Source organism: Heteronotia binoei, chromosome 4 (genome assembly GCF_032191835.1).
Source record: "Heteronotia binoei isolate CCM8104 ecotype False Entrance Well chromosome 4, APGP_CSIRO_Hbin_v1, whole genome shotgun sequence".
Taxonomy (NCBI): Eukaryota; Metazoa; Chordata; class Lepidosauria; order Squamata; family Gekkonidae; genus Heteronotia; species Heteronotia binoei.
In genome coordinates, this window is record NC_083226.1 from 97,025,377 (window position 1) to 97,047,575 (window position 22,199).

The 22,199-nt window shown below is 42.0% G+C and overlaps 1 protein-coding gene across 1 annotated transcript in view; it reads right to left on the reverse strand.

Moving 5' to 3' along the window:
• The window catches only part of HSD17B4 (hydroxysteroid 17-beta dehydrogenase 4), a 127,416-nt gene that overhangs the window by 89,542 nt on the left and 15,675 nt on the right, over positions 1-22,199 (reverse strand). The window contains exon 3 of the mRNA XM_060235553.1: positions 1,198-1,305. Coding sequence (XP_060091536.1) covers positions 1,198-1,305 — 108 coding nt within the window. The remainder of the gene's footprint in view (positions 1-1,197; positions 1,306-22,199) is intronic.

Sequence of the window (22,199 nt, forward strand, 5' to 3'; positions counted from 1 at the left end):
ACCTGATTAAGATAAATGTTTTTCATATGCACATATTAATTTCGTATATTTCATACATTTACAATTAGAAATGTAATGGGTGAAAAAGTTCACCAATATGCTTTCTTATCTTTAAAATGTAATGTTAGAAGGTACTTCCATATCACAACAGTTAAGGACAGTCTAAGGTCAACTAACAGATAGGACGTATTTAGGTAGCCTTCAAGAACTCCTGCTATATAAAGAAGCACAATTACCATAAAAGTACTAGGTAGAATTAGCTACTCTCAGTAACAGCCCCAGGACAAGTCAACTATTGCATGCTTGCAAGGCAAATAATTCAAGTATCACAAATAAAATATAATGGGAAGTAGACCAATTTATACTTTTGGTGTATTTGCATAACATCCAATATGATGTAGTGGAAAAGATCAACGGACTACTATCTGGAAGACTCAGGTTCAAATCACCTTTTGTGTGATGGAAGCTTGCCAGTGATGTTGGGCCAATAACGTTCTCTCAGCCTAATCTACTTTTATTCATTTTATTATTATTTTCAATTTATAATTTGCCCTTCCCCAACTGAGCGGGTAACAACAATCAATTAATACAGAGTTAAAATCAGATTCGTATAATAAAATAACATTTTAAAAAACAAACTCCAATTCTGCAGATGGTGGTCTCAGTTGCCTCCAAACCTCCCATACATCCCCCAACTGGTATAAAATAGATGACTCAACAGAATTATTTCATCTGGGCGCCTGCAGCAGGGTTGTTGTAAGGAAAAAATGGAGGAGAGAAGAATGGCATAAAGCTGCTTTGGGTCCCCACTGGTGGGGAAGATAGGATATAAATGAAATAATAAACAGACATCCAGTTCTTTTTTAAAAAACATGGGCTTTTGAGTCATCACTCCAACACTGTCTACCTAATACAGCAATCCCCAAATAATAGCTGAATTTAGTAATTTGGCCAGCTTTCCATTCTATCTGGATTTCACTTCCAAATCAGAGACCAGAACCAAGTTACAAGTTTAAAGATAGAATTCAACTGGAGAGAACAGAGATTTAAGGACTCAAATGAATGACTTGAAATTTCAAGGGATCACCTGATTCAATCAAATTCAAATTAGCGGTCAGTTGTATTCTGTAGTATGTTAGTACATATAGATTTCTGGATGCAAACATTTTTATTGATATGGAGAAAGAAGAAACATACCATAGTTAGCTACTGCTTTGCCACCTTTGGCTCTTATTTCTTCAACAACTTTGTCAGCAGCCAAGGAGCTTTTTCCATGTCCTTTGAAGTCACCTCCAAGATCATTCACTGCAGACATAGAAACAAGAGAAATAAGGGCCAACTAGTACTATGGTATGTACGCCTCCATTACTGATAAAACATGCTTCCCATTCTTTGGTCTTCCGTGAGAATTCAAGACATTAGTTCACTTGTGTGGCTGCTGTGGACAAGAAAATTACATGGGATAAAGACTTCAGGTAATGCTCTAATATTGTCAGCCTCCCTGTGCTGAAGAAAAGAAATACTAGCCATGAAACTTTTCTTCAGCACAGGAAGAAAAGTTGCATGGCTAGTATTTGCAGCAGCATCACTTCCATCATGTCTGATCCCAGTTTAGCTGAATATCCCTCCCCCAAGGAATGTTATACACTGAGTCTTCCTATCTGTATTGTTTTGGGAGGCTTATGGGGGCTGGGGAAAATGGAATACAATTTCAACAGCAAATGAGGCAAAGAAGAGACAGCAACAGAGTCCTCCAAGAAGATGTTATTGAGGGTACAATTATTTTTTTACACTGCTCAAAGTAGTTTTGCCAGAAGAATTCATGGGAACATAGTTAACCAACTATGAAGTATCCAGAACTAGGGCTTCTTTAACTCTGAGAAAGCATAGAGCTCCAGTGGGGTCTGCCAGTGCCTTTTAAGGCAACTTCCCACTCCTTTCAATCAGAGATCACAGCAAGAACCACTAACCAGACTGGATCTGATGTTTGTATTGTCTCAGTTACACTTGCACATTTGGAACACTTTTCATAGCAAGCTTTCTTAAGCAATGAAAGTACCGGACCAGTGAAACCTATTCTAGTTGGAGTAATGAGATAACCTTAAAACCTTAATTGGTTCGTTAGAGAATTATGGGTTCTTTAGAAAATTATAATTATGACATTCATTTCTTCCATCACAGAATCCAAAGCAATGTACACAGATCCCTAGGAAGTTGCCCATCCAGGCCCAGTCTGACCAGACTCCAAACTGGCTTAATTTCAGCAACATTGTGGCATTATGTGCCTGCCACAAACAATTTACAAAGCAATGCCACATACATTGACAGAACAACGAACCCTTGCATTATGTAACAGGCCTACTTTTAAATACAGCTGCATACTACTAGTAGACGTGCACTCCCCCCCCACAACGCATTTTACCCTCAAACATGAAAAGCTCAAGTCAGTACTTCAAATTTAAATCAAGCTGTTTACATTTAGAAACCAGGAACAGATGGCTTTAGAATTTTAATTAACATGGCTTGCCTACGAGCATTTATACATGTTCTCAAATATCTTTGCAAACACAAGTACCAGAAATACATTTAAGCACACAACATGCATATAAACTAAAAGTGGAATTGTTAAAGTTCTGACCAGAGCATCCAGGATGAACAAAACTATCTTGGGGCCATATGCAGGCCATCTGTTGCCAATTCTAATTTGAAAGCATAATGGATTGTTAAGCATAAAATTCCCAAGCATCCTGAATACAAAAATTCATTTTACAGTAATCTTTTTTCTAGTGTACTTAGACTTCAGAAAGAAACAACACTTGTTTTTAATCCTTCTCTAGAGTACTGCAATTCAATGTTTTAGAACTGTTGAAAAGATGCAGGGTCTATTTACATGTTTTCAGACACTGATTATATAATAAAAATGAAAACCAACTTATCTAGGAAGAGAGCTTAAGAAGGAAGGTGAAGTCCACTCACAGAGTTTTTTTATGGTGCAGCATTTCCCCCATGTGGTTAAGTAACAAAATGCAATTTAGAGTTTGCTTCCACTGCTTGTTCAATAATTCATCAGAGCTCATAAAGCATGTTAAAAATATGTCCTCAGACTTGTTCTGAAAAGGCTCTTGAATGAAAGCATAGCGCAATAATAAATATTATCATGCAGAAGCCTAATAATTACTTAAAAACTATATTGCTATTTCAAATATTAAACACCCTGCAGGTTGCTTACTGCTGCAGGTTCCTGACTGTAATTAGAAATAAGATAACAACGGTTAGGAAAACAGGCACCAAAGGGCCATGTCTGAATGAGAAAAACACATATGGCTATCTTGCCATCTTCCCTCTGTCATATGCAGAATTTCCCGTTTTTCCTTCCTTTCTGGTCAAACAGTCCCTTTTATCTATTTTCCTCTTATCTGAAGGTTTATGGCTATCCCACCCTGTCACATTGTTAGTTTGATGCTGGCTCAGCCCAGGAACTTGAGGGAAGAGACAAAATCATCTCCTTAACTTATTCTTTGGAAATGGTACATGGGAAGCTTTTGAAAGTTCAAAAACATTTTTTTATTCACGTCAGGTGGAGTCAGGGATGAAATATCTGAGGTGAATCAAGAATAACTCTGAGGTAACTTAATAATTTCACAAACTCCAGTTAATAGTTTTCCAGCGACCCTGAGCCTGTCTCAGCGGGGAGGGTGGGGTATAAATTGAACTAAATAAATAAATAAAAGTGTTAAGCTTTTCACAAAGTCTTAGAATCTTTGAGATGTGAGGCTGAATGTTTAGTGACCACTAAACACTCCAGTATATGTTCTTGAGTTAAATTAACCTTCAGGTTTCAGAGGACAGGGATACACTACCAAGTATCCAAAAATCCTTCTCTAAACACACCAGGAATCTCTCTTTTCTTTGAGCTATCTCTCTTTTCAACATGGCAGGGAGTTATTTTTCTAAACTAGAAGCTCTGTCCCTTTTCTGGCCCAAATGGGGCTCTTCAGCAATCCTTCCACTCCTCCTTGTCAACCTTTCCAGTCCTTAGTTACTGCTAAACTGAATTCTTTTCAGCGGTCAGTTCCCAACTCTCTCTTCTCAACTGATGCTGTCCAATGAAATCTGTTTAAGTAGCCTGTCACTTAAAGGCTCTCTGGCTTTGTGAGGCATTAACCCTTCACTGTCCATTACATGTTTATATAGCACTTAGGAGTTTTTAAAAGCAGAGTTCATTATTATTATTATTATTATTATTATTATTCTACCCATTCCCCCATAGGGGCTAAGAGTGGAGCACAACATAAATAGTAAAAGCACAGTAGCATGACAATAAAACTGATTACAATATCCAGTACAATAGAATGGTCCAGATTGTGTAGCAGGACAGTACAGCAAATCAGTGAAGTAGGGTAGTACAGTAGGGGAGGCCAACCGATCTGATAAATAAACGCCCGCTGCCTCACCCAAAAACCTGGCAGAACAGCTCTGTTTTACAGGCCTTACGAATGGCTAGCAAGCCAGGTAGGGCCCGGATCTCCACAGGGAGCTGATTCCACCAGGTTGGGGCCAGGACTGAGAAAGACCTAGCCCTGGTAGAGGCAAGACAGGCATCTCTTGGGCTGGGGACAGGCAGCCTATCTTGGGAGGCTGAACGAAGCAACCTCTGGGGCATAAATGGGAAGAGATGGTCCCGCAGGTATATTGATCCCAGGCCACGTAAGGCCTGGGAACATCATGACACACAACAGCAAAGAGCTTGGGACTCTTTCCCAACAACTCCAAAGCAGAAGCAACTAAAAAGTTCTGGCTGTATGTGCAGTAATAAGCCACTGCACAGGCATCTTGTATGGGACCCCTACTACAACCCCTTTTAAGCATTTGCTAATCTTATTCTCAGTGTGCAACCTGCATGTTCAGTTACTATCTGGAGGACCCTAGTATATGCTAACGGAGTGTTACAGCAAGAATTTTAACACCTGATGTCTTTTATTTGCAGTAATTTTTCATCATAAAATCAGAGGATGCTTGAGTTCCCAGTTTCATGAGGCAAAGCATTTCAAAGGTTATGACAACCCAACAAATATCCCAAACCACAGTGAAGCAATAAAATGGATAGGTTTGAGACAGTATCATAATTCAAAGAGCGTATTATATTCTTAAGCATTTATGTATGCTTTTAAACCACAGATATTCTTTTCAAGTTTTGTTTTAAAACAAACAGCACATAAACATTTAAAATCATGTATGGTACAGTTTTATGCCACTGCTATAGCACTTCATATATGCACATGGGAGTGCATGTTTGAGTACACACTTACCTCATGTCAAGATCTCCGCACATGTAAATAGCTCAAAATATATCTTATACATGCTGTATTTCATATTCAGATCAGCTCTTAGAGCAGATTACTGAGTTATTACTTTTCATCCATGTAAATTTCAACATCTGTGCCAGTGTCATTTTGGCTACTGAGATGCCTATAAGATTCCTGTCACTTTTTTTCTTTGGAGATATAGTCTTAGGGCTGTTCCTGAGCATGAAAACTCAAGACAAATATTGACATGGAAATGACTGACACATAAATACTTCAGGTGCAGCCCTACTTTATGCCACATGCTGTATGAGCTACAGTGGATAAGTTGACAAAACAGACATTAGATAAGTCAACAATTATCAATGGCTGTAGGCAAATAGTGGCATTCTCTGCTCAGGAGATCTGAGACACCTTTCTGGCCATAGTCAAGTGACCGGGGAGGGGGGGCACGGAAACAGTACTGTCTTGCCAAGCATTTGAGAAGAAAGATGATTAACCTCAATTCCATTTTGGCTTCATTTTTGCTGCTGTCATTTCTGATACTGTTGTTTTATGTTCTGGTATTGTTCTTCTATTGTTTTCACAGTTGCTTTTTTTTAGGGTTATAATTGTTAACTTCTTTGAAAATTCTAAGATGAAAAAAACAGAATGGGCTATTTTCATAAGAACAAAATATGTCACAACCAATGTTCCCTCAAAGCTGTTAGGGAATTCTGTTTGAAAATCTATTTCTTTATCTCAAACAGTGCGATGGATCACTGGATCAAATAATCGTTGAGAGGCATTTAACATGAAGCAAAAACATATTTATTTCTACAGGGAAAGGGTACTGGGAGGTGAAAATAACAAACACTATAGAACTACATGCTTACACTAGAAGATCATGTGCTTAACGGAAGACCACTTTCTCCTCCTTCTTGAACTCTCTGCCTGAACAAAGGAAGACACCTGACTAACTGACCAAACAGACAAAACAGGTTTTCCCGCTTCTAGACCTTGATTGACAGCAGTCAGTATCTTCTTCCCAGGTCATGCAGACAATAGGGAATCAGGCACAGTGTTAACCCTATAATGACTGGAACTTTAGAACACTGCAAAGGACATACAAAACAGATACATATTTCCAACACCCTTTCTCAATGCCTAATGTGCAAGTCATTATACATTCAATAGTCATTACTCATTATTCACTGTAACATTCACATCAACTAGATTCATCATTTCTCGTAAACGTTCAAATCCAGCACAAGGTAATGGCTTTGCAAGTATATCAGCTACCATAGCTTCTGTACAACAATATTCCATCTTAATCAGCCCCTTCTGGTGTAGATCTTTCATTAGCTCACATTTAATACCAATAGAGCTACTTCTGGCTGTTCTACTTTCTCCTTTACATATACCAATACAAGCTTGATTACCTTCAAACATTACAATAGGTACAGGTTCTTTAATCTTGAAGTCTTTCAGCAGATGAAAAATCCATTCAAGTTCACTGCAGGCACTGGCTGCTGACACATACTCAGCTTCCACTGTAGATTGCGCCACTATAGTCTGTTTTCTGCTAGTCCATTCTACAAGTCCATTTCTGTAGTAGAACAAGTATACACTGGTTGATCTGTAATTGCACGATTCTTCTGCATAGTTGGCATCCATGTATCCAACTAGTCTGGGATTCTCAGAAGGTTCAATGATCAGTCTTAAGTCCATAGTCCCTTTTAAGTATCTGGCAAGTTTCTTTACTGCATTCCAATCATGGTGATTAGGCAATTTCTGCTCAGTATTCCGACAGCAGCTGTGATATCAGGTCTGGTAGTTTTACTCAGGAACAGGAATTTTCTTATAGCTTCTCTGTACTCTCCAATGTCTTTGAGTGGTTGACCACCCTGAGCTCTCAGCTATGCAGGTTCAAGAGGTATCTTAGATTCTTTACAGTCTCTCATGCCAAGAGATTCTATAAAGTCCATAATCTTTCATCTTTGGCACAGTTGAAAGGTTCCATCCTCGAGTCTCTCAATCTGTATTCCTAGATAGTGTTTAATATCTCCAAGTCTTTTGACTTTGACCTCTTTGTTCAGCTTTTCAACAATGTCTTTAATGTCTTCCTTGTTCTTGCAGCTCACGACCAAATCGTCAACGTAAACCAGAATGTATTGATTTTCTCCATCTTTGAGTCTAGTGTACATGCAAGGTTCTGCTTTCCCTTGCTCAAATCCTTGTTGCTGTAGTAGTCCAGTTATTTTGTCATACCAACTTTTTGCAGCCTGTTTCAAACCATACAGTCTGAGTTTGAAAACATAGTTCTCTTTGCCAGGAACTTGAAAACCTTCAGGTATTTCCATATAGATTTTCTCTGATAGCTCATTATTAAGAAACGCTGTTTTAATGTCTAGGGGCTCTACAAGCATATTTCAAGATGATGCCACACTCAATAGTGTTTTAAGTGTAGCACTATTGATAACTGGTACAAAAGTCTCTGAATAATCAGTTCCAAATTCTTGTGCATAGCCTTTGACTACTAGTCTTGCTTTGTACAAGTCTATAGTTCTGTCATCTTTGTACTTCATTTTGTAGACCCACTTGCATCCAACAGGCTTTCTTTCTGCAGGTAGCTTTGTAAGAGTCCATACATCTTTTTCATAAATGGATAGTATCTCTTGTTCCATTGCTTGAATCCATTTCTCCTTTTCTTCATTAGTTTAGATCACAGAGTCCATACATCTTTTTCATAAATGGATAGTATCTCTTGTTCCATTGCTTGAATCCATTTCTCCTTTTCTTCATTAGTTTAGATCACACACTTGTTTCCAGCTCTTGGGTTTCTCTTTAGGTTTCACAGTCTTTATAAATCTCACAGTGTTACAGTATCCATATTTCGGTGATGATTGCCCTTTTGTGCTCCTTTCTGATCATCTTAAAATAAGTGGAGGTTCTGTCGCTCCCTGCGGTGTGGTCCCCGTTTTTCCTTCTGGTTCAGAAGAGTCTTCAGAAAGTAGATCTGCCGGTTCACCTGTGGTCGCTACAGGTAACCAGGTACACCAATCTTCAGAAGCATCATCAATAACCTCAGGATCAGATTCAGATACACAGGGTGCACTAGGCAAATCACTGTCATCCACAAACACAACATTACAATGTTTAGTCTTATTCAGCTTTGGATCATATACTCTGTAGCCTTTTCCCACTGAGGGATATCCTACTAAGAATCCGATCTCAGTCCTTGCATCAAGCTTCCCTCTATTTTCTCTAGGAACATATGCATAGACTTTTGCTCCAAAAGTTTTAATAGGCTTAAGTCTTGGCTTCTTGCCAAACCAAGCCTGGAACGGAGTAATTACTGTTACTTTTGAAGGTATTTTATTGTGGATATACAGTGCTGTATTTACAGCTTAAGCACACAGGCCTTTAGGTAATCCAGAATGCATGAGCATTGCTCTGGTCATTTCCTGTAACACACAATTAAGTCTTTCTGCACTCCCATTCTGCTGTGGAGTGTATGGGACAGTGTGTTCAATCCCTTCTGCTTCCAGTAACTTCTTAAACTCAGTATTTCAATATTCACCACCTCCATCTGTCAGCAAACTTTGAGGTGCATGCCCAAATCTGTTTTTAACCATGGCAACATATTCTTTAAATTTATCAAGAGTTTCATCCTTTGATTTGCACATATAGACAGTGCAATATTTTGTCTTTGCCTTTGTGAATACTGAGAAAAAATTATTTCTCCTAGTCAAAGCTTTTATAGGCCCAACAACATCACTGAATATTGTTTCCAAAAACCTTTCATTATGCATACTGCTTTTTCCATTGAAGCAAGGTGCAGTTCCTTTTGCTCTCAGACAAACACCACATCTTTCCTTGGATTTATCATAATGCACAACATCAAGTCCACAATCCTTTAGCAACTTCTCAACACTCTGCATGCTTCTGTGTGCTAACTTTACATGCCAAGCATAAACACATCTCCTATGGTCACACTTTCTGCCTTCAGTCTGGCAGTCTTTTCCACAACATCAACAGTGTCTGACCTTTCACTTAAGTCCATAATATAATGGGCTTCATTTCTTTCATCCAGTTTAAAACTAATTCCAGAATTCTTCTGAATAATTTCACCATCATCTCCTTTATCAAGTTATATAGCATAATTATTTCTTATAAGCATTTGGCTTGAAAGTAAATTCTCAATTGATTCAGGTTCATGAGCTACATTTTTCAGTCTTACTGGCATTAAATCTCCATCAGTGGTAAGCAATTTCATTTTGATCTCACCCACACCACAAACTTGTAAGGGTTTCTGGTTGGCACCTATCATTTCAGGTCTCTGACTTTCATCCAACTCTGAAAACATGCCTTTATATCGACAAATATGCATAGAAGATCCACTATCAATCAAAAATCTTCCTCTTTCACCAATAAAATGTACATTATTAACATGCATGGTACTTTCTCTGTTCTTTTCTTTGTTCCCAGCTGGGCCGTGTGGCTTGGAAAATTTCGGTTTAAAAATTTCTGGCTGCTATTATTTCTATGGCCACGAGATAGCAACTCGTGTTCCCTCATTTGAAACATGTGCTTTAAAATTGCTATTCCTTTGTTCAGTGTCCTTTTCCCCAGATCTGGAGGCTGCTTGCTCCTCGACAGCATTTAACAAGCCCTCCAGACTCAAATCCTTTTGCAGTCTCAAAATCATCTTAATTGGTTTGTAAGTACAGGGTAGAACTTTCAATATAGTTGAGATTAAGTCTCTCTCTGCAATAGCCTCACCATGCTCCTGTAGTCTGGACTGCATGCACATAAATTCCTTCAGACGTTTAGTCTTATTCTCCCCTTCTTGCACTTAAAAACCAAATATTTTGCCCTTTAAATCATGAATAGTGCTTATGGGAGTTTTGTTATATTTATCTTTAAGGCATTCAAGCATTTCTTTTGCAGTTTTAAGAGTGTGCAATTCAGGAATTTCATATGCCTCAATAGATTCTAAAGGAGTTTTTGCAAAACCATCTAGCCGTTTAAAATTTGATTTTTCTTGCTCATTCACAGGGGGATTTTCAGACAAAACTCTTTCAGCTCCATAAATCTCAAGTCTTCGCTTTAGGAACGAGAGCCAGAATGAGAAATTATTCTTAGTTAACATCAGGGTACTAAATCCCATCACTGGTATGGTACAAAAACCAAGATTTGCAGTGGCTGTTCCTGAAGACGTGGAAACAGAATGTCCAGTGGCTTCTCTCTCTGGGCTTGACATTTTTCACAGCAATCAGGCAGGTCAGGGTTAAAGATTCTTCCTTCCTCACTGGAGAGAAAAGGCGGCTGAATGTGCGTGCGCACGGCTGCAGCAGGGCTCTTCCAAGGTCTCTGACGTAATCCACAGAAAAAGGGTTACAAAGCTCAAAAAATTCTCTTTCTAGCACATATGAGGCTTTTAGACAAAAGTAGCAGCGTTTCCAAATCGAGACAATCTGAATGCAAAGTTCATTTAAGTCAGAACGCTCTCAGTAATGGCAAGAGGGAAAAAAAGGCATCATTTTAAAATTGAGGCTTGTTTGCACAGCAAAGCAGCTTTTTGCCTATTGCTTTCTAAATGCTATCACAGGTGATCCAGATTTTAAAAAACAAATTTAGAGTTCAAAAAACAGCCCATGCTATAAGCTACCAGCTTGATGGCAAAAACCAAGAACCATCTGATCTGCTATCAATTTTGTTAGGGAGTTCTGTTTGAAAATGAGTCAATATGTGTTCTGGTCGAGAGAAAGAGATTGAGTTTCTTGATGCTCTCAATGGCTGTGCTATGCAGCAGATGGTCTCAGAACCAGGGGTGAGGCGATCCTGGATTTGGTCCTAAGTAATGCCCAAGACTTGGTGAGAGATGTAAAAGTGATCACACAGCTTGGGAGCAGTGACCATAATGTTATTGATTTCACCGTTTGTATAAATAGAGAGTTGCCCCAAAAGACCGGCACAACCACGTTTAACTTTAAAAGGGGTAAATTCTCTGAGATGAGGAGGCATGTGAAGAGGAAACTGAAAGGAAAGGTAAATACAGTCAAAACCCTTGGGGAAGCATGGAGGCTATTTAAAACTACAATCCTAGAAGCTCAGATAAAATATATATCACAAGTTAGGAAAGGCACAAAAAGGTATAAGAAAAGATCTGCGTGGTTAACAAACAAAGTAATGGAAGCTGTAAAAGGTAAAAAGGACTCCTTTAAGCGGTGAAAAGCTAGTTCAAGTGAGATTAATAAAAGAGAACACAGGCTGTGGCAAATCAAATGCAAGACTGTGATCAGGCAGGCAAAAAGGGACTATGAGGAGCATATTGCAAAAAACATAAAGACCAACAATAAAAATTTCTTCAAATATATCAGAAGCAGAAAACCAGCCAGGGAGGCAGTGGGGCCCTTGGATGACCAAGGGGTAAAAGGATTACTGAAGGAGGATAGGGAAATCGCTGAGAAGCTGAATGCATTTTTTGCCTCCGTCTTCACTGTAGAAGACGAGAAGTGTTTGCCCGCTCCAGAACCACTTATTTTGGAAAGGGTATTGAAAGACCAAAGTCAGATTGAGGTGACAAGAGAGGAGGTCCTACAACTGATTGACGAATTAAAAACTAATAAGTCACCAGGTCCGGATGGCATACATCCAAGAGTTCTGAAAGAACTCAAAGTTGAATTTGTGGATCTCCTGACAAAAATACGTAATCTTTCATTGAAATCTGCCTCCGTTCCTGAGGACTGGAAGGTAGCAAATGTCACCCCCATCTTTAAAAAGGGTTCCAGAGGAGACCCGGGAAATTACAGGCCAGTTAGTCTGACTTCAATACCAGGAAAGTTGGTAGAAACCATTATCAAAGACAGAATGAGTAGGCACATTGAATAAATGAATAAACTTTATTACGGTCATAGACCAATATAAAAGCTATAACACATCATGTAAAAACCCTCCTAAAATACATAAACACAATAAAATACATAAAACTTTTCCCCAGCTATACAGATCCAGGATAACTAAAATACATTTTACCAATTATAAAATCCAAAGTTGATTCAAATTTATATAAAATCCTTTAAATCATAATATGTAAAATTATATATAACCTAAAATTCAACAGTTCATACAAGACTGCAATTTTCTTGTTTCTTAGTATGGAACTTCACAAGGTAATGGCAGAATTTAGCTATCTGTCTAGAGATATATGGACTTGCATCCACCAAGAGTTTCTCCAAACACACCCCGTCCGCGTCTGCCATTGGATTAACTACAAACGGGGAGACAAACCTATCCCTATGTAATTGGTGGAATGGGCATCGAAAAAACATATGAGTCATCGACTCCACCTCTCCCATAGCACAAGGGCAGCTTTTTATCAATATTAGAAGCCGCTAGTTTTTGCCACAATCGTTGCCTTGAGATGGAATCAAATGCTGCCTTTAAATCAATAAAAGCAGCATATAGAGCAGTTGTACCTTTATCAGAGTACTTCCCAATTAGCTGTTGCGATATCAGACAATGCTCAGTTGTCGACCTTTCTTTCCTAAATCCAGCCTGTTCCAAAGGGATGGTTTCTTCTTGTTCCATCCATATTTCTAATTTTTCTAAAAGATGTCTTGTATAAATCTTACTTATAATATTTAAAAGACTTATGGGCCTATAATTGGCAGGATTATTTCGATTGCCCTTCTTAAAAATAGGGACAACTATAGCCGTCCCCCACTGCTTTGGAATTCGGCCTGTTTGATCAACATAAGTAAAAAAAGATGCCAGAAACTGTGCCCACCAGTTTACATTCTCTTTAAGCATCTCAGCTGGTATGCCATCCATACCTGGGGCCTTCCTATTTTTCAGTTCCTATTTTTCAGTTATGAGCTTTTATTTCTTGCGTACTAACTGGTGGCCACTGAGAGAGGTTCTCTATGTTACCTGAGAAAGGGGGTTGAACATTGTCATCATATAAATTCTGAAAGAAAGCAGCCCATGTTTCCACAGGGATATACATGTCCAGGGGAAAGGCTGTCTTAAATCCCCCAATCTTTGTTAATTTTCAAAAAAGCGCAGAGTTTTTTAGTTTCACAGCCTGTATAAGTTCCTGCCATAGTTTCCCAGTATACTCCTTCTTCTTCCTTTGACTAATGCCTTTATAGGTTTTTTTTATGACTCACTAGGGCATTTTGGATCTCTACCCTTTTTTCTGTGCTACTTCTCATAGCAAGGTAATACAAACGATTTAATTCTTTTTTTGATTGAACACATTCATAATCAAACCAACGTTTTATTTTCCTATGATGCTGATGTAATCTATTCCTTATTGGTACAGTCATGATAGAGTGAGTCTCCTGAATTATATCTTGGTAAACTATTAGCGGGTCTTGATTTCCCTCTAAAGCTGCAAACACTGACACATGCTTCTGCAAATTTTCTGGAGTTAAGACTTCTTTCACTTTTTTATCCAGTTCCCCACCCCACCTTACTCTTCTCCCCCTAATTCTTATCCTTGTTGTATAACGGAAGATTCTTTTCACTTACCGTGAAGTCTTCCTTCTCTGTGGTCCCGGAGTGGTCCAGTCCTCACTCTTGGAGATCATAGCTCCTCCTCTTCGATAGCAGGGCTTAACAAACTTGACCCGGAGGGGAGGTGCTTGATCCTCAGAACTCAGATCGTCTGCCAGCTACCACACCTCCCTAAGTATAACTCCAACATAAATAGGAGAAAGGAAACTTCCAGGGAACAAACACAACCCTCTCCTACACATATCCTGAGCCCCTGTCTAAAGGACTCTATGGAGGAAAAACCGGAACCTAACAGTGTACTACACCGGATTCAGTTACGACTTCCAACCCCGAGGTCCCATGTCAAAGCTGAAACCCGTTAGACTCAACTGGGTGGGTAGGACTGGACCACTCCGGGACCACAGAGAAGGAAGACTTCACGGTAAGTGAAAAGAATCTTCCGTTCTCCAGTGGTCCCAGGAGTGGGCCAGTCCTCACTCTTGGGATGTAAAAAAGCCGTGTCCCAGGGTGGGCCTCTCAGCTTTGCCCAGAGACCAAGTGTTGGAGGACTTTCCTTCCAAATGCAGCCGAAGCTGAAGCCACCTTATCAATCCTGTAGTGCCTAGTGAAGGAGTGAACCGACTTCCAAGTAGCCGCCTTACACACCACCTCCAGGGAAGGAAAAGCCCTATAGGCCGCCGAAGTAGCAGCCCCTCTAAGTGAATGAGCCGTCACCCCTACTGGGGGCTCCAGTCCTGTTGCCTTATAGGCCTCACTAATGCACCCCCTGATCCACCTGCTAATGGTGGAGGCCGATACCTTGCGCCCAGTGTCTGCAGCCCTGAAAGAAACAAACAAGGAATCAGACCGGCGAAAGTCCTTGGTTCTGTCCAGATAGAAGCTAAGGGCTCTACGAATATCCAGACAGTGCCACACCTTCTCCTTCTCATGAACCGGATTAGGGCAGAAAGAGGGAAGCACAATGTCCTCCGCCCTATGGAAACGGGAGTTCACCTTTGGCACAAAGGCCGGATCAGTGCGGAGCACTACTTTATCCTGGTGGAATACACACAAATCCTTATGTATGGACAGAGCCTGAAGCTCCGACACTCTATGCGCTGAAGTGATACCCACTAAGAATACCACCTTAAAGGAGAGCAACTTCAGGCTGCATGATGCCATAGGCTCAAAGGGCTTGCCATAGAGTGCCTTCAACACCGTGTCCAAATTCCACGATGGAAATCTATGGACCTGCGGTGGATTAATCAAAGCCACCCCCTTCAGAAACCTCCGGATGTGTAGATGCGTTGAAATAGCATTGCCCTTCTTAGATCCCCTCACCGCTGCTAAGGTCGCCACCTGTCTACGCAGCATACTGGTACTAAGGCCTTTCTCCAGTCCCTCCTGTAGGAAAGACTACACCACGGACACCGAGGCCTGTAGAGGATCTTCCCCTTTAACCACACACCAGGCATGAAAAATCTGCCAAGTGACATTATAGCTTCTGTTAGTGGAAGCCTTTCTAGAGGACAACATGGTGTCTATTACTGGAGTGGAATAACCTAGCCTAACTAACTGCTGCCGCTTAATCTCCAAACAGTGAGCTGAAACATTTCTGGTTGCGGATGCTGCAGGCAGCCCTGAGAAAGTAGATTCCACCTCGTAGGAATCTGCCATGGCTCTACTATTGCAGCTCCGGGAACCAGGCTCTCCGAGGCCAAAAGGGGGCCACCACAATCACCTCCGCGTTCTGTTCCTGGACCCTCTGCAAAAACCTTTGGAGGACTTGGAACAGAGGAAAGGCATATAATAGAGTCCTCGTCCAGTCTGAATTTAGAGCGTCGATAGCAACTGCTCCTCTGCTTTTTGTCCTTGAGAAATACTGTGGCACCTGATGATTGTCATCCGACGCAAACAGGTCCACACCCGGTGTCCCGAATCTTTGACAAATCTCGCAAAATGTCTCGTGGTGAAGTGACCATTCCGACTGGTTCAGCGCCTGTCGGCTCAGCCAGTCTGCCACCACATTGTCTTTTCCTGCCACGTGTGTGGCTTTGATGGACAGAAGATGACCTTCCGCCCACCTGAAGAGGGCCTCCGCTTCGTCTTGTAGCTTTGTGTGCCTGGTGCCGCCTTGGCGATTTACATAGGCTTTTGCCGTCATATTGTCTGTTTGTATCAGACCGTGAGTCCCGACCACCCATTGTCTCATGTGAAGCATGGCCAGACGTACGGCTCTCAACTCCAGAAGGTTTATGCTTTCCCTGGCTTCCTGGTCGCGCCACTGACCCTGCGCTACTGCTCCTGACATGTGAGCTCCCCAACCAAAAAGACTGGCGTCTGTGGTCACCACCACTCTCTTGGGTTCCCGCATTTCCTGCCCCAAGGAAAAAAGGCCGGGAGCCTGCCACCACTCGAGGGCTCTCGATAGGTCGGCTGGCAGTGTCAGAGAGATTGGGCTTCTGGCACCTATTTGCTTCTGAAAAGGTAAAAGAAATTTCTGAAGTGGCCTCGTGTGAAAACGCGCCCACTGAACTACGTCCTGGCACGAGACCAGCATTCCCAGTAATTTTGCCAGTAGCATCAGTTTGACTCGCTTCCTTTGCTTGACTTCTGCCATCAGCTGTAAAATCTTTGTCTCTCCGGAGTCAGAAAGAGCTTGTCCTTGTTGGAATCGATCTGAACACCTAGGTGCGTCAGAGACTGGGAAGGAAGCAAGAAACTCTTCTGAATGTTTATGACGAACCCATGCGCCCTGAGCAGCCTCATGGTCAGGTCGAGGTGTTTCTTTGTCTGCTCCGCCGACGGGGCCTTGACCAGAATGTCATCCAGATATGGAAAAATCGACACCCCCTGTAACCTGAGGGCTGCCACCAGAGTGACCAGAACTTTTGTGAACACCCTGGGAGACGACTTGAGCCCAAAAGGCAAGGCTCTGTATTGGAAATGGCGCCCGTCGTAAGAGAAACGAAGAAACTTCCGATGACCCCTGGTGATCGGGATATGAAGATAGGCTTCCGACAGATCTATGGAGGCTATGAAGTCCCCCCCGCTGGATGGCAAGAAGTATGGACTTCAGTGTCTCCATCCGGAACGTTTTTGTGATAACCGACCTGTTCACCCACTTCAGATCCAGTATCGCCCGAACATCCCCATTCTTTTTGGGTACCACGAAAAAGACTGAGTATGTGCCTTGAAATTTCTCTGACGGAGGTACCAGTTCGATGGCTTCTATCGAAACTAGATGGTCGATGGCTAGCAGTAATGTTCGATGCTTCTCAGGAGACTGTGATCTTTGTACTTCCAAAAAACGGTGTCGGGGGGCGGGAGTAAAACTCCAGAGAGTAGCCGATGGTCACTGTGTCCAACACCCATCTGTCTGAAACTGTTTGATGCCACACATAGGAGAATCTCTGAAGTCGTCCCCCTATCTGACTTGTGTCCGTAGACTCGTCCCAGTCACGCTGAGGTGGGCTTCTTTTGGCCTTTAGCGGGCTGATTCTGTTTCCCCGTGAAGGAAGGTCTACCATCTCTAGGCTTCGACTGCCACTTTGTTCTGTATGGCTTGAAGGATGCTTGCCTGGACTCTCTTCTATTACTACGAAAGGACTGAAACCTTTGTCTCGTCCTGTTATCTCGTTTGGATGGCAGAACTTTTTTCTTATTTCTGTCCTCAATAAGGTATCTATCCAAACCTTCTCCAAAGAGTGAGGACCCTTTAAACGGAACTGCAGCAACCTTAGCTCTAGCCGAAGGATCTGCATCCCAATTTCGTAGCCAGGTATTTCTTCTGGCCCTAACGCTACAGGCCATAGCTCTAGCTGACAGCTGAACCGCTTCCAGAGTAGAGTCTGATGCAAAAGCCGTGGCTAACGTTATCTTTTTAAGAGAGTCCTTGATGTCCTTAGGCAGGTCATCCCTCTTAGCCAGGTCAGATAGCCAAATATATGAAGCTCTACAGAAGAGAGACGTGGTGGCTGACACCTTCAAAGAGCTGGCCGAGGCTTCAAAATCCCTCCGCAGAGCCTGCTCAATGCGTTTATCCGTAGGGTCCCTTGGCATTCCATCTGCATCCATCGGGAGTATGGAATTAGAAGCCAAACTATTGACCGGGTCATCCACCACCGGTAACTTCAGCCTCTTAGCCGCCTCTGGGATGAATGAAAAGAACTTAGAAAAATTAGAAGAACTGTTTTCGGCTTGGCCGGGTGCTCCCACTCTGACCTGATAATAGAAAAGAAACCTGACGGCAATGGCACCTGTAGGGGTTTGGCCCCTGATTTTGGAATGATGTCTTCCATACCCAAAGGAAACTCTGTATCCTCCTCATCTTTGCATTTGGGGGTGTACTGAATCTGCAGCGTTCTAATCACCTTTGGGAATAAGCGTGTATACACGTCCGCAGAAAAAAGTTTGGAATGAGTAGAGGCTACCCCCTCCTCTTCCTCAGAGAGTTACCCAGAATCTGGAGATGAAGAGGCATCCGATAAGTCAGAATCCTCTTCCTCTTGATCAGAGGGACAGGAACATACCTCTGTCCTGCTGCGCTTAAGAGGTCTAGGGGAAAAACTTTCCTCTTCCTTATCAGCCTCTAAGTGTTTAGTCTTGGATGTTCTTTTGAGCGGGGGGGTTGGAGTAGCCACAGAGGCTGCCTGGACCTCTTTTCTAACCAATTCTTGTATCCAGGATAGAAGATTAGACTTTGCCTCATCTGCAGAAATATCATCATGATGAACTTCTGCCCTTTCTTCCTGTGCTGGTGAATCAGCCAGCTCCAAATCACAAGTGCCCTCCTCCATTACAGCTCCCTTGGGGAATCTGGTGGAAGCGGCCATCTTAGAATGTATGGCCCTGCAATAACAAAAGAAGGCACAACCAAAATGGCTTCCATTCCCGCCAAAATAAGCCCCTTCATACACTCCTTTCCCCCACCAGCTCAACACTGGAATCCTCTCAACAACAAAAAACAACAACCAAACATTTCCTTGTTTTGTTTCCTTCCCCTTTTCCCAATGGCCAAATAGCTAGCCAGACCTCTCTATACCAGAGAGGCTAAGGGATAGGGAATGAATGGGAGGAGGGGAAGTGGGGGGGGGGGGGGAAGCGCTGAAAACCATAACTGGCTGCCAGTAGCTCCCAACATAAAACTTTCCTCTTCTGGAGGCTTCCTGGGGATGGGACCATAAGGGCTAGGTCAACTGACCTCCTCTAATCCCCCACCACTCTGCAGAGCTTTCCCAATGCAAGCCTTACCGCTGCTGGGTTTCCAAACGCTTCTGCCTCCGTCGTTCCAGGAGGGCTGCGTGCTAACACGAGTCCTCTCCCAGCTGCTCGCTCCCTCTCTCCTCCTCTCCCTTAAATCCTTTGCCCCCAAGGCCCCCGGGTTTGCCGGAGTGCCTTTGCAGGGCGACTGGGAGAAGGAACAATCAACAGCCTTCGGCACGTCCACCGGGCTGGAAAGAGCAGAGGGAGGGCTTCGCACGCGGGTGCCTCACTCCGAGGCTCCTCTGGCGCCGTTGGAAAAAACGCGGGAGGAAGAAATCCTCCCAGAACGGCCACAAGAGGGAGCTCTTGCCTTCCCTTCTGCCGTCTAGGAAATTTTCAATAGGTATGTTCTTCTTGTTCTTCTTCGTCTTTATTTCTTTCTATAATTTACTGGGCCAGTAGCCACAAAGGGGTTCTATAGCACGTCCTGCTTCGATGGCAGGGCTAAACAAACTGAGTTCTGAGGATCAAGCACCTCCCCTCCGGGTCAAGTTTGTTAAGCCCTGCTATCGAAGAGGAGGAGCTATGATCCCCAAGAGTGAGGACTGGCCCACTCCTGGGACCACTGGAGAACGTGGCTCTTTTTGGTTAGAGTCTAATGGGAGAGCTATCTGCAAACATAGAGGTAGATGGTCACCCTCCAAGTATGGTAATACTTGGAAATTTTTAATCCGAAATAATAGAGAACTGCATACCAGCATGTAATCAATAGTACTCATTCCATTCCCAGACATAAACGTGTATTTGCCTGGATAATCCCCATAGAATGCCCCATTTAGAATATGGAGCTCTCTTCTACCTGCTAATTTAGCTAAACATAGGCTGGCAAAATTTGCCTTACAGTCTTTAGAATCTCTTGTGAAGGGAAGTCCATTCTGGCCTTGTTCCTGATCATCTAATAGGGAATTAAATTTATTTACTAAAAAGGCATCATTTGTTCCCATTCGGGCATTGAAGTCCCCTGTCAGTAAGATTTGAGCTTCCGGATGTTCCAGGGAAAGATTTATTATAAATTGGTTTAGTAACGCCCAATTTCCTTCTATAGATGACTGCTTTGTTAGAGGTGGGAGGTATACATTTATGATTATCAGAATTCCCCTATCCCATCTCACCAATAGAGCCATAGCTAAATGGTACAACGAGGGTTTCAACACGCATTGAACCTTAAGGGCATTAGAAATAAAAATACCCAGGCCTCCCCTTAACCTCCCTGGGCGCTTTCCTGGAACCGCCGGGAAATTATAAAAGGAATAACCATCCAATAAAGGAGTTTCTGACATCCACGTTTCCTGCAATATAATATCAAAATCTCTCTGGAAAAAAGGAACCTCTATATACGAATATATACATCTTAGCCATCCCGCCACATTCCATGATAAAATTTCAATAGGTTTGTTAGTAATCCCCGTATCTTGCACTAAGGACAGTCATAAGCATTTTCCTCCATCAGGTGCATGGGGGACATTCCTTATTTCACATATTTCGGGGTCGTCAGCTGCAACAATCAGGTTGGAATTATGCTTTCCTATATTAATTATTACAGTTGGTTCTAGTGGAAAATGATGGGCCCCCTCTGCAGAGTGGGTCCCTTCACCTTCACTCTTTCTCAGCTCACAAGCATTAGTACTTCCCTCTATTTCCACCTCCCTACAATCAGTAGAATCTCTGAGGCCCTTCAGGGTAGATGTCAATTGTTCAAAACGGACTATCAAGGACTCTTGCTCACAGTCCTGCAACAACATAAATTTTGCAAGCAGTTGTTTCTTAAGTTCTTCCTCTGGCCAACTGGAACCCAGATTTTTCAGACCGTTCCCAATATCTCCTGTTAAAGGTACCTCTTTGTCTGAATTAGTAGAGGCAATAGAGAGCTTCAGAGCTAATTCCATCAATGGAGGGGGTAAATTGGAAGGAGTTGGTTGATCTAAAATTAATACAGAGTTGGTAGATTTCAATTCTGCCTCCAGCAACTGCTTTTTACAGTCCTTTCTAGAGCCAACATCTTTTGTTTTTGGAACTATTTTCCAAGTTGTAGAATTTTTAAAATGTCTTTGTAATCTAATCCCTAGCGCCTCATATCTGTTGGCATGAGCAAACAAGTACGAGGGAATTTTGTCTGTATTAAAATGAAGTAAAAAGCGTTCAAATCGTATAGGACCTGGCAGCCTTTCCATCTGTATGAGGTCAACCAAAGGGGGAGCTATCCCTAGTAAATTGGCTAGATGTCCATTTGCCTTCCATTTTGGGCTCCAATCAATAAATCTCCAATGCAATGGGAAAATATTTATAGCAATACTTTTTGGGCTGTATACCAGTGAAAATAAATTTTCTTTAACAACCTTTGGTTTCTTTGATGTCATGATAGCTTTAGTCCCAGTACCTGTTAGACCTCCTTTCTTAGCAGCATCTGCTTTATTTCCCTCCAGTGCCTGTTCTTTATTTTCTTTTGCATATTCTCCACCCTTCTTTAACAAGGATACTATTTCTCGTAAGTAAGTAAAGATTGTCTGCAAGGCTTCTGCCACCAGAGTTGTTTGTTGTGCTAGCAACTCCAGTCCCTCCGCATGCCTATTTAATTGTTTCTCACTTAGTTGGCAAGGTACATTATCATTCTGGGCTTCATTAAAGTTACAAGAGGGCTGGCTCAAGGGAAAAAGCTTCTCCTCCCTCTTCCTCTCCCAGTACTTTCAGAACTTCAAATCTGTTTTGTAATTTAATTGGTGCAAAAAAGTCCTCCAACTTGTATTGCTTAGGTTGCTTGTATGTTGGAGATACATTCTCTCCATCAAAGGGATATGGTCTTTTCTTCTACCCCATTTATTGTCCAGAGAGAATTGAAGCTCCTCTAGTTTCCTTGCAAATCTTCCACATTCACTTCTGCCACTTTAAATCTTGCACCTTAAATCCTATAGTCCTGTAGTTTCTGTAGTATGTGCTTTTGATAGAATAGCTTATAATGCTCTCTTTGTCACCACCATACAGCTTCAAAGGCTGTCTGGGAATTACTTTAATTAAAAACTTATTTTTTTTTTATTTTATCTTCGTGCCTTGTTGTCTCAACAGGCCTCTACTAATAAATACCAACTCAAGCAGGCTCCGGCTGCAATTCTTCTCCCAATAACATTCCTTCTCATTATTTGGAACACTGCC